The sequence below is a fragment of the Macaca fascicularis genome, chromosome 13, assembly GCF_037993035.2.
Source record: "Macaca fascicularis isolate 582-1 chromosome 13, T2T-MFA8v1.1".
Classification (NCBI taxonomy): Eukaryota; Metazoa; Chordata; class Mammalia; order Primates; family Cercopithecidae; genus Macaca; species Macaca fascicularis.
Window position 1 is genome coordinate 68,117,676 of NC_088387.1, and position 12,083 is coordinate 68,129,758.

Genomic DNA, 12,083 nt, shown 5'->3' on the forward strand with positions numbered 1-12,083 from the left:
GGGTCAAAGGCTGCTTCTAGTTTCTCAATTTCTTGTTTTCAAAAATATTTGGTTACCTAAGATATGTTTTCCCAGATTGCTTCATTTTTCCTCTAATTTAGGAAATAGAAAAAGGTGTTTTTTCAAAACCAGAAAATGTCTGCCTAGAAATTATTGCTGGAAATGTTCTCATGCCATTCTTGCTTTCTTAAGCATTTAAAATTAGAGATTTCTTCCATACTATATTATGTGATCTGTTGTGGGAAAAGCAGTGTTCCTACCCTCAGAGGTTCTGGCTTTTCTCTTCTACTGTCTCACTTGGAGTCTTACCTGTTTGCATCGAAGAAGGGAAAGTCTTTCTCTCATCTCTCTGTGTACTTCAGACACTTGGAGCTCTGCCTTCCAAAGTGGGGTCTTTTATTTCATCCTTAATCTTTTTCCTTGGTCTCTGGTCCCTATTGATACCATTTTAATACCAGATACTATGATTCTGCTTTCTTTTTCTTTCCAGGAACCCACAGCACTTTTCTAGCTTCTAGAATTACACATTTTCTTTCTCTCTTTGACACTTACTCCAAGACCTGCAATTGATTGACTGGCTGTCTGTTTCCAATGCTAAACATGTATCTTGAAGACAGGTATGCCTAATATTCTAGGTTAAATTTCAGTTCAGTTCAGTTCTAATCTCTAGACCAGTGCTACCCAATAGAACTTGGAATTGTCCTATATCTACATTGTCCCTTATGATAGTCACTAGCCACATGGGGCTCTTGAGCACTTGAAGTTTGTCTGGTTTGATTGAAGGACTCACATTTTATTTTTATTCCATTTTAATTAATTCAGATTTAAATTTAAACAGCCAAATGAAGCTTGTGTCTTCTATATTCAAGAGCAGTTCTGGATAGTAGCAGAATGAGTGCAGTTCTTCATACATCCTTAACCGAACAATAGTCCTGTTTTATTTTTGAAATATTTATCTCCTTTACCCTAACATGTGGTCCTAGATAGGTCTCACATAAAAAGGTGAAGGAGCAAAGAAACACCAGCTTAGCCAACCAGTTTTGCTTATCAATAGGATAGTAAAAGTCACAACTGAATTTTTCTCATTATCCTCCATTGATTAGGTGATTATCAGGCTTCTACACTATCAGACTTAGTTCCTGATATCATGGGCTTACAATTTAATTGAGGATATTATAATAACCAGAATTCAAGATAGGCTGTAATAAATACCATAAGAGGTGTAAAGTATATGAAGGTTGGTTCTGTCCTAATTACTGTGTTATTATTCTGCCGTGGATTTATCTATTTCTTGTCTCTTCTTTCTCTCCCTGTTTCTTTAGGTTTTAAGTCATTTTTCAATTAATATACAAAATGTGACTTTAATATTACTGAGTGAATAGGACAGTGTTCAGTTTGATTTTTATTCTGATGTGTTTTAAAAAATTCAGGGTATACTATATGCACATTAGGAATATTTTAGATACTCAAAGTGTTTTTGAAATTTTCATTTTGGAATTCCCTTCTGAATTTGTGGCAGTCTTTTTTTTTTTCTTTCCTTTTTTAAAATGTCATGGACAATTTCATACGTACACAAAAGCGTGGAGACATCCTTCCCCTTCCTCTCACAAGTACCTAGGATTGATCTCCATTCTTTTGGAACAGTATGGTCTCATCACTCTGACTCAGCCAGAAGTCTTAGGAGTTCCATGGCCCCTCAGTAGTGTTTTACCTCTAATTATTTTCCCATGTTTTAAAAATAATTTATCTTTTTATTGATTTAAGGAGTTCTTAATTTTAACGTGGTCCAATTTATCACTATTTACCTTTATGTTTATTGCTTTTAATATAAAGATTAAAAATTATTTTTCTATTCCAAGGTCAGTTTATAGATTTTTCCTTTCTGCTTTTTATTTTTTTCTAGAAGCTTTGTTGTTCCCAGATCCAATCTGGAATTTAATTCCCAATCCATATGAAATTGATTATTGTGTATTGTGTGGGACAGGGATCAAGGTATTTTTTTCCCTGTATGGATATTCAGTGGACCCCAAACCATTGTCACCTTTGTCATAAAAGTGACCATTTGTTGGGGATATCTGTTTTTGCAGTTTCAGTTTTATTAGTCTCTTTCTCTATCCTGTACCAATACCATGCTACCTTAATTATTCCAGCTTTATTAGTTTTGATATCTGGGTGTTTGAGTCCTCTCGCTTTATTCTACATGATTGTTTTGGCATAATTTGGCTCTTTACATTCCCATCTATATGAATCAGTTTTTTTTTTTTTTTTTTTTTTTTTTCCAACTATTAAGACAATACCCGTAGCACCTTTGGGTGTTTTGATTGGGCTCACATTGAATCTTTAGATTGATTTGGGGAGAATTGATATTTTTATAATAGTGAATCATTATATCCATGAACATGGTGTATTCTACTTTTTTTTTTTTTTTAGATCTTTGCTTTTCTCAGTAGTATTTTGTAGTTTTCAGTATAGAGGTTTTGCATGTTTTATTAAATTCATGCCTCCAGTTTTGTGTTAAACGCGTCGATTTTAAGGGGCTGATAGAATGTCTGGATGGAAATATTTGGCAGATACTTGGAAATTTGGTTCTGGACCATGACGGAAAGTTCAGTTAGGAGCAATCATTCACCTGGAGATGAATTTGCTCAGTGACGTTTCAGAATTGAACAAATTCACTAATAGAGAACATGCATAGGCCGGGCATGGTGGCTCACATCTGTAACCCCAGCACTTTGGTAGGCTGAGGCGGGCTGATCAGTCGAGGTCAGGAGTTCGAGACCAGCCTGGCTAACATGGTGAAACCCCATTTCTACTAAAAGTACAAAATTTATCTGGGCATGGAGGCATATGTCTGTACCAGCAACTAGGGAGGCTGAGGCAGGAGAATTGCTTGAACCTGGGAGGTGGAGGTTGCAGTGAGCTGAGATCACACCACTGCACTCCAGCCTAGGCAACAGAACAAGACTCCATCTCAAAAAAAAAAAAAAAAAAAAGAACATGTACAAAGTAAAGGAAAAAAAAATAGAGTTTGAAGACAGAATCCTGGTGAGTCATCACATTTCTAGACTAGCAGGATAGAAAAAGTAAACCAAGAAGAATGAGTTGTTACAGAAAGTTGTAACACTACAACAGTGCTGTTAACATGGAGAAAAAAGTTTATATTAGAAAAATATGGGGAATTTAATGCCAGAGACAGTAGGAACTGAATAGGAGGTTCAAGGCTGATTCAAATCATTGAATTTAATGATTATTTTCTTGGGAAGAGCTTCACATGAATTATGGCAGTAGAATTTACATGATAGTTATTGATTAAGTGATTAAAAGGTCCATGGAGGCAGGTATTTTTGTCTGTTATTCACTTCTATGTCTCTAGTACCTGGAATATTACCTGGTACATAGTAGACACTAAGTAGAATTTGTTGAATGAATGAATGAGTGATTGGTGGGAAAATGTGATCATTGAATGTAGACTCATTAAGAGTAGTCTTTGGGGGAAGTTTAGTGGTAAAAACAGAAAGTGAGAGAAAACGGTAGATTGGAAGATATTTTGTTTGTTTGTTTTATTTTTAGGGAAAGAAAAACCTAAATTAGATTGCAGGTTGAACAGTAGAGCCCAACAGAGATGGAATAATGAGAGAAAATTGGAGAAGAGACAATATGAGGAGCAAACTCCAAAGTGGAGTGTTGGGAGCAGGCCCCCCAAAATCTGGCCATAAACTGGCCCCCAAACTGGCCATAAACAAAATCTCTGCAGCACTGTGACATGTTTGTGATGGCCCTAATGCCCACGCTGGAAGGTTGTGTGGGTTTACTTCAGTGAGGGCAGGGGACACCTGGCCCACCTGGAGTGGAAAACCGCTTAAAGGCATTCTTAAACCTCTGTGCCTTAAGGACATACTCCTGCTAGTTAAGGACATACTCCTGCTAGTTAAGGATAACTAGCCCAACCCAGCCCTTTATTTCCACCCATCCCTTTGTTTCCCATAAGGAATACTTTTAGTTAATCTATAATCTATAGAAACAATGCTTATCACTGGCTTGCTGTTAATAAATACATGAGTAAATCTCTGTTCAAGGCTCTCAGCTCTGAAGGCTGTGAGACCCCTGATTTCCCACTCCACACCTCTATATTTCTGTGTGTGTGTCTTTAATTCCTCTAGCGCTGCTGGGTTAGGGTCTCCCCGATTGAGCTGGTCTCGGCAGTGGAGAAGGTGGGAAGCCAAGGCGGGCAGATTATATGAGGTCAGGAGTTCAAGACCAGCCTGGCCAAAATGGAGAAACCCCATCTCTACTAAAAATACAAAAATTAGCTGGGCTTGGTGGCACATGCCGGTAGTCCCAGCTACTTGGGAGGCTGAGGCAGGAGAATCGCTCGTACCCGGGGGACAGAGGTTGCTATGAGCCGAAATAGTGCCACTGCACTCTAGCTTGGGTGACAGAATGAGAATCCATCTTAAAGAAAAAAAAAAAAAAAAGTGGAGAAGGTATGGGATCGAGGGAAAGGACACAGATGAAACTCTGAAAAGGTGGAAGCCTGCTTCTTCTTATGAGATATGGAAAAAGTAACAAGTAAATCAAGTTTCTACACAGAATATAATGTAAAATATCATTGTGTAGTTCATTTCTGTTAGCATCATTGTTTCAATTGGGTAGGGTTAATTTGCTGTTGCTGACATGTATCATTTTTCTCTACATCTAGATAGCTCTCAAGGCAGAAGCACTCTTTTTATACTTTGATATCCTTCTCTATCCTTCCCCATTCATCTGTATTCCCACTATCTCCATGGAATTCACAGGTACTCAATGTTTATAGATACTTGAGTGGTTGACTCTGTTCTTAGAAAAGATTGCAAAGTCTGTTTTATTTGCTAGGTAGTTTCTAAACATGCTCTTATATTTGGTTTTCTCAGTAGGCTTGAGAAAGTATGTCTGTGTATGTATGTATGTGTAAAGTAATGACCTCCTTTTTGAAAGCAAACCATTCAGCCCATCCTATTTGATAATTCCATTTTAATAGACAAAGTGAATGCTCCTCTTCCAAAGCGGAGGCTTTGGTAGTAAATCTGAGCTCTAAATACACTTTTCTAAACCACGATTTCTCAACTGATAACTATTAAATTTGCTTTATTTTGAAATAATTAACAAGGGCTGTGAAAATAATATTTTTCTGCTCATGTGTAGGTTTTACTTTTGTCGTTGGGAAATGTTTTTAATAGTTGCAGATATCAGATTTCTTAATGTATTTATGATATTAAAAGTGAAAACATACTATTGCATCATGAGGTTAAAAAAATGAAAATTTTGGCTTGGTGTGGTGGCTCATGCCTGTAATCCCAGCACTTTGGGAGGCTGAGGTGGGCGGGTCACGAGATCAGGAGATCAAGAGCATCCTGGCTAACACGGTGAAACGCCATCTCTACTAAAAATGCAAAAACAAAAACAAAAACAAAAAATCAGCTGGGCATGGTGGCGGACGCCTATAGTCCCAGCTGCTTGGGAGGCTGAGGCAGGAGAATGGCATGAACCCAGGAGGCGGAGTGTGCAGTGAGCCGAGATTGGGCCACTGCACTCCAGCCTGGGCGACAGAGCGAAAGTGCATCTCAAAAAAAAAAAAAAAAAAAACTTTTCCTGTATCTATATTGTATTTAATAATCAATACACATTTTTTTTGACTTGAATTTTTATAAGGTCAGCCTAACTCCTGGAAAACAAACTTATCTTCACTCTCCTTCATATATCACTGCTGACAACCTGATAATCTTCAAGTCATGGACTGGCTATAGAATGATTTTTGCTAACAATCACTGATAATGATGTATGAATTTGATATGAAACAGATTTTTTTCCTTTTGTGACCTCTACCTGAAATTATTACTGTTACTTTCAGACTTTATTTTTTTATATGGTAATTTCATTTGTAATTTCTTTATTTTTCTTTTTTTGAAATTTTCAGTTATTTTTAAAAAACTGTTGTGGGGCTGGGTGTGGTGGCTCATGCCTATAATCCCAGCACTTTGGGAGGCTGAGGCAGGTGTATCACGTGAGGCCAGGAGTTCGAGACCAACTTGGCCAACATGGTGAAACCTTGTATCTACTAAAAATACCAAAATTAGCCAGACATGGTGGTGCACGCCTGTAATCCCAGCTACTCAGGAGGCTGAGGCAGGAGAATCGCGTGAAACCCGGGACGGGGAGGTTATAGTAAGTCAAGATTGCACCACTGCATTCTAGCCTAGGTGACAGAGTGAGACTCTGTCTCAAAATAAAACAAAACAAACTGTTGTGGGGGCCGAGTGTGGTGGCTCACGCTTGTAATCCCAGCATTTTGGGAGGCCGAGGCAGGTGGATCACCTGAGGTCAGGAGTTCAAGACCACCGTGGCTAACATGGTGAGACACCGTCTCTACAAAAATACCAAAAATTAGCCAAGCATGATGGCGGGTGTCTATAATCCCAGCTACTCAGGAGGCTGAGGTGGGAGAATTGCTTGAACCTGGGAGGCAGAGGTTGCAGTGAACTGAGATTGCACCATTGCACTCCAGCCTGGGCGACAGAGCGAGACTCCATCCCCAAAAAAAGACAAAAAAACCCCCCCAAAAAGCCCAAAAAACTGTTGTGGGTAAGGTCAGTGTATATATTTATGGGGTACCTGCAAGCCACCCCAAATTAGATTGACTTTAGATCATTTATACAGAAATTGCTTAGCTTGAAAAACTGTTTTCTCTATGGTAAATGCTTTTGAATATTAACTTAGTTATGTTAGATTCCTACCTCAGTGGTACTATCACAGCCATTGGTTACATTTCTGAAACCCTTCAGATTAAGAGTATTTGTTTTTGTTTTTGTTTTTGAGATGGAGTCTTGCTCTGTTACCCAGGCTGGAGTACACTGCCGCAATCTCGGCTCACTGCAACCTCCACCTCCCAGGTTCAAACAATTCTCCTGCCTCAGCCTCCCGAGTAGCTAGGAATACAGGTGCTTGCCACCACACCCGGCTAATTTTTTGTATTTTTAGTAGAGACGGGTTTTCACGGTGTTAGCCAGGATGGTCTTGATCTCCTGACCTCGTGATCCACCCACCTTGGCCTCCCAAAGTGCTGGGATTACAGGTGTGAGCCACCACACCCGGTGGATAATTTTTTATTAAAGAACTTCTGAGAGTCTTATGGAGAAATAAGCTTTGGTGTAAATTCAATATATAAAACTAGTAGAATATCAGTGGCGTGTTACTCATCTTCAGTAGTAATGAGGACACTTATCATTTCTTGCTTTACACTTTTAAGGATTTTTATATTCCCATTGTTTCATGTATATTAACATTTTCTAATGTGACTCATTATCCAAATGTGCCTTTCTAATTTTGTGACTGAGAAGTGTTGATTCCCACTTCCTGCCTCCTACTATAGTAGGAGATACAGAATAACTGTATGTTTGAAATGAAAAAAAAAATCTTATTCTTCAAATCTTTTTTCCTGCGAATCAAAACCACAATGAGCTACCATCTCACAGCAGTCAGAATGGCTGGTATTAAAAAGTAAAAAAATAACAGGTGCTGGCGAGGTTGAGGAGAAAAAGGAACATGTGTACACTGTTGATGGGAGTGTACATTAATTCAACCATTGTGGAAGGCTGTATAGTGATTCCTCAGAGAGCTGAAAACAACTGCCATTTGACCCAGCAATCCCGTTACTGGGTATATACCCAAAGGAATAGAAATCATTTTACCATAAAGATACATGCACATGTATGTTCATTGCAGCACCATTCACAATCGCCAAGATATGAAATCAACTTAAATCTTCTTTCCCATATCCAAGCACGTTAGCCAGACCTTCTTATACACGTCTTACCTTTCTTTCTTATAAATATTACTATTTCTTGATTTTAAGTTTCTGAACTTAAAATTTAAGGATGTCACTCAGTAGCCTTACACGTAACAACATTCACAATATACCTAATTTGCTAATGATGTGTGTATGTGTTTGTACTTATTTTATAAAGCACTTTATAATTCTATTTTGGCATTCTGTTTTTCATTAATGTCGTGCTTAAATTCCTCCATAATTAGTGCCAAAAAAAAAAAAAATAAGATGAAGAACTTGCTTTTTCATTTTGTCAGTGACTCTTTTTATTTATGATCAAATGTAGTAATAACAAACCTTTCAGTCCTTTTGAGATTGCTTTTCCAGACTGGTACTGTTGATTCTGAATTGTCCATCTTATATCCTCCCAGTTTCATTTTAACAAACTAGAACTAGGCTGTTTCCATTTCCAGAGAGAATAAACGTTTGCTTCTTGCTTCCAGTTCCTCTGTGTCTTTTAACATGCTGTTGAAAATAATTTTGTGTGTGTTCAGAAAGACTTAGATATTTGTTAATAGATTTGGGCTAAGCAAATTGTGATAAATGTTTAGGAATAATGAGAGCATTGTGGTTCTGAGGTGAATAAGTGATGAGAACATCACCAAAGTGTCCAGTCCTACAAACATGCCTTTTTGCTGACATTAATTTTTCTAACTGCTGTATTGCAGCTGTTGAAAATGGACAGATAGATGTGTTAAAGCTGTTGCTTCAACATGGAGCAAATGTTAATGGATCCCATTCTATGTGTGGATGGAACTCCTTGCACCAGGCTTCTTTTCAGGTAACCTCTGAATTTATTATCTCATTTCCATGTAAATTGTGTGTTTTAGCCTCTTAAAATGACAGTCCTATGCAGTTTTTGCTTTCTGCTTGCCTGTGATTTATGATGGTTAGTGCAGTACAGAAAAGGCAGTCTAAATGCTAATGATGATTCTGAATAAACCAACTTCTGTAGTAGCTGTAGAAGCTTTGGGCTATAGGGATTATCTACATTTTAAAAATGTTGATGGCGTGTTTAAGAAACCGTCAGTTATTTGGGATATAAATTGATGAAGAGCAATGGGTTATTTTATTTAGAATAGTGTGTTTAGAAATTGTGATGGCTCCTTAGTGCTTGGGTTAGCAAGCTAATTTTGCAGGATTCTATAAGGTTTATAATTCCTAGAGATCAGTGTTTCATGTTTACATTTATTGAGTTAACTGGAAGTATAGGATAATCTGATTGTTTGGCCAATTTCTTTCCAACCAATACAGCAGTATACTGTTTTGTTTTTTTCTTCAAGTTATCCTTTAGTGAGAGGATAAAAAAGAAAAAAAAAACACAATAAGAAAAAAGATACCTTTTATTTTCTTTGTTTTTTTCTTATTTAAAATGTGAATCTGTGCTTTAGGAAAATGCTGAGATCATAAAATTGCTTCTTAAAAAAGGAGCAAACAAGGAATGCCAGGATGACTTTGGAATCACACCTTTATTTGTGGCTGCTCAATATGGCAAGCTAGAAAGCTTGAGCATACTTATTTCATCTGGTAAGATTATCCATTAGCCTTTGTACTGTTAAGATCATGAGCTTTAAACTTTATATTTCCTAGAGGAATAATTCTTGACTCAAATATAAATCAGGTTGTGAAATTTATGGTTTATATAAGTGGTAAATAAGAGTAAATAAAAGCTGATTTATAAACCTGGTTATTCAGTGTCTATTACTGACAATGCAATGCACAGCTACTAATTTATCTGAGTAGGAGCATAATGATCTGTCACTGAAGCAGGTTTATTGGCAAGTTGAATGACGGGGCTGTCCTTTCCTGTAGGGAATTGAGCAGTTTCAGCTTTCTAGGGTGTAAGACTAGTTTAGGCTTAATTACCTTATTAGATGGCTATTTTGTGTATTAAGGCCTTGAGGTGTATGTTTTATTAATTTTGTCATTATTTAAATGGGTTTATTTCAAAGCAAGTTTACACTTTATTATGTTAATAGTAGCATAACCTGCTAAAGGTTTTTCTTTGACAACCCTTCCACATTCAGCATTGCCAGGGAAGTTGGTGTTCAGGTGGCATTCTTACTCTTAAGTCACAGTTTTGTGACCAGAAATGTTTATTATGTAGGGGCTTTTAAATCTCTCCCAAACACCAGATATGTGCTTCACAGTGCTAACTTGATGAAGCGTGAATCACGGTAGCCTAGGCAGTTAAAAAAAAAAATACCTGGACTTTTTTTGTCCAGGCACGGTTGCTCATGCCTGTAATCCCAGCCCTTTGGGAGGCCGAGGTGAGCAGATCACTTGAGGTCAGGAGTTTGAGACCAGCCTGGCCAACATGGCGAAACCCCATCTCTACTGAAAATACAAAAATTAGCTGGACATGTTGGCATGCACCTGTAATCCCAGCTACTAGCGAAGCTGAAACACTAGAATTGCTTGAACCTAGGAGGCAGAGGTTGCAGTGAGCCAAGATTGCACCACTGCACTCCAGCGTGGGCGACAGAGCGAGACTGTGTCTCAAGAAAAAAAAAGAAAGAAAGAAAATCTAGGCTTTTTATGAACTTCCTTCAAATAGATCATACAAAGTTTGTTTGTTTGCTTGTTTATTGATTAATTGAGGCCAGGCCTTGCTCCATCACCCAGGCTGGAGTATAGTGGTATGATCACAGCTCATTGTAACCTTAAACTCCTGGCCTCAAGTGATTTTCCCACTTTAGCCTACCAAATAGCTGCGACTACAGGTGCATTTCACCATGCCCAGCTAATTAAAAAACCTTTTTTTTTTTTTTTAAGACATGGGGTCTTGCTGTGTTGCCCAAGTGGGTCTCAATCTCCCAACCTCAAGTGATCCTCCTGCCTCAGCCTCCCAAAATGCTGGGATTACACTGTGAGCCACTATGCCTGCCCAGCAATCCACAGTTTATTTAAACAGCAGGGCACATATTTTCTTATTTTTGCTTTCTTTTACAAACCTTGAAACACTTAAGTCAGAGTAGGAAGTAAAAGAAACAAATATCCATTAAGTGCCAATTTAAGGCATCTGTTATAATGAGTCTATAAATCTTACAGTTAAGAGGAATCCCCAGAATAATCTCTTCAAACATAATCGTTTTTAGATTAAGAGTCCAGACCGTGAATGTTTAAGTGCCTTTTCAAAGATCTAGACTCTTGTTTCCTGGCAGAATCAGGGCTTGGACCCAGGCCTTCTGACTTCTGATCTTCCTTCTACTACATCATACTTTCCAGAGGACTATCCTAATTCAGTTTATGACTTGCAGTCCCATAAGTTACAATTATTAGTGTTTAGGCCGGGTACGGTGGCTCACGTCTGTAATCCCAGCACTTTGGGAGGCTGAGGCGGGCAGATTGCCTGAGGTCAGGAGCTTGAGACCATCCTGGCCAACATGGGGAAACCTTGTCTCTACTGAAAATATAAAAATTAGCCAGGTGTGGTGGCACACACCTGTCCTTGCTACTGGGGAGCCTGAGGCAGGAGAATTGTTTGAACCCATGAGGCGGAGGTTGTAGTGAGCCGAGATCACAACACCGCACTCCAGTCGGGGCGACAGAGTGAGACTCCGTCTCAAAAAAAAAAAAAGAAAGAAAAAAAAAAATATGTGTGTGTGTGTGTATATATATGTGTATGTGTGTGTGTGTGTGTGTATATATATATATATATGTTAATATTTAGATTAAATAGGCCAGGTGCGGTGGCTCATGCCTGTAATCCCAACACTTTGGGAGGCCAAGGCGGGCGGATTGCCTGAGCTCAGGAGTTTGCAGCCAGCCTGGGCAACATGGTGAAACCCTGTCTCTATTAAAACACAAAAAATTAGCCAGGTGTAGCAGTGTGCACCTGTAGTCCCAGCTACTTAGGAGGCTGAGGCAGGAGAATTGCTTAAACCCAGTAGGTGGAGGTTGCAGCGAGCCTAGATCTCGCGACTACACTCCAGCCTGGGTGACAGAGTGAGACTCCGTCCCTCCCCCCAAAATTTTTTTTTAAAATTAAATAGATTAAACTGCACCTTAATGTCTCTCCTCATGTCAGGTCTGTTATCTTGTCGCCTGGAGCTCTGAGCTCCTGTTTTGTTTTGCTTTGTTCTTTTTATTTCTTTTCTCTGAATTGTTCTAAATAATCAGTTGAAAAGGTGTGTAGGTATGTTTATCATGTAACCATACATGTTTCCAACCCCCAGTACTTTCCTTTCAGTGACTTGTCTGTCATTTTTCCAACTTTTTC

The 12,083-nt window shown here is 38.5% G+C and overlaps 1 protein-coding gene across 21 annotated transcripts in view; it reads left to right on the plus strand.

Annotated features, from left to right (window-relative positions):
- LOC102121007 (probable G-protein coupled receptor 75) overlaps positions 1 to 12,083 on the plus strand; it is a 185,407-nt gene that overhangs the window by 119,014 nt on the left and 54,310 nt on the right. For all 21 annotated transcript variants that reach the window (XR_012422384.1, XM_065527093.2, XM_015433442.4 and 18 more), the window contains 2 exons: positions 8,530 to 8,642; positions 9,253 to 9,388. Coding sequence is in view for 16 of the 21 variants with exons in the window: in XM_065527093.2 (XP_065383165.1) it covers positions 8,530 to 8,642; positions 9,253 to 9,388 (249 nt within the window). In the remaining 5 variants the exon portion in view is untranslated. The remainder of the gene's footprint in view (positions 1 to 8,529; positions 8,643 to 9,252; positions 9,389 to 12,083) is intronic.